Below are 764 nucleotides of genomic sequence, written 5' to 3' on the forward strand. Positions count from 1 at the left end.
GGTGTAGATATATTTGGATGTGTACAAGCATTACTACAGAAAATGGGAATTGAGGTCTTCTGGAAATGTGTATCACTATCTACAGATGGTGCACCATCTATGATTGGCTGTCACAATAGCCCCATTGCCAAAGTACGTAAGTTCAAGCCAGATATTATTGCAGTTCATTGCATTATACACTAAGAGAACTTGAGCGCTAAACTTATCAATATGGATCATGTCAACTCCGTTGTAGTAAAAACAGTAAACTACATACGCTCAAGAGGATTCAACAACAGAGAGTTTCAGGAGTTCTTGAGACACCTTGAGAGTCAGTCTGAGGATGTTATTTATTTCACAAAGGTTCGCTGGCTTAGCAGAGCATCAACATTGCAACGTTTCTGGCTATTATTAGATGAGAGCATTCTGTTCCTGAAGTTGAAACAAAAAGAGGTTCAAGAACTGTGTGATCCTCTCTGGCAAATGAACCTCGCGTTTCTCATTGATATCTCTACACAATTATCTCAGCTCAATGCCAATCTTCAAGGATAAAACAAGTTGGTACATGACTGGTTTAAGTACCTCCGAACATTTGAAAGAGATCTTCAGCTCTATGAACAAAGTCTTCGTGAACAAAAAGTTGACCATTTCCCACCCTTAAATCTGTCTTTAATGGCAACAATGAGATCCTGGATAGTTATGCTCAGAGAGCTCAGAAGATTTGTATTCATGTTTGGAAGTACGTATACCTGTGAGCAACTGTTTTCCAAAGTGAAACACATGAA

General features: G+C 38.9%; 1 protein-coding gene across 1 annotated transcript; it reads left to right on the forward strand.

The window, feature by feature from the left end:
• The first annotated feature begins 210 nt into the window (after positions 1 to 210).
• LOC139907315 (general transcription factor II-I repeat domain-containing protein 2B-like) lies at positions 211 to 531 on the forward strand. Its single transcript, XM_071893779.1, has one exon. The coding sequence runs from the start codon at positions 211 to 213 to the stop codon at positions 529 to 531; it is 321 nt and encodes a 106-aa protein (XP_071749880.1).
• The last annotated feature ends 233 nt before the right edge of the window (positions 532 to 764 follow it).

The sequence above is a fragment of the Lepeophtheirus salmonis genome, chromosome 1, assembly GCF_016086655.4.
Source record: "Lepeophtheirus salmonis chromosome 1, UVic_Lsal_1.4, whole genome shotgun sequence".
Lineage (NCBI taxonomy): Eukaryota > Metazoa > Arthropoda > Copepoda > Siphonostomatoida > Caligidae > Lepeophtheirus > Lepeophtheirus salmonis.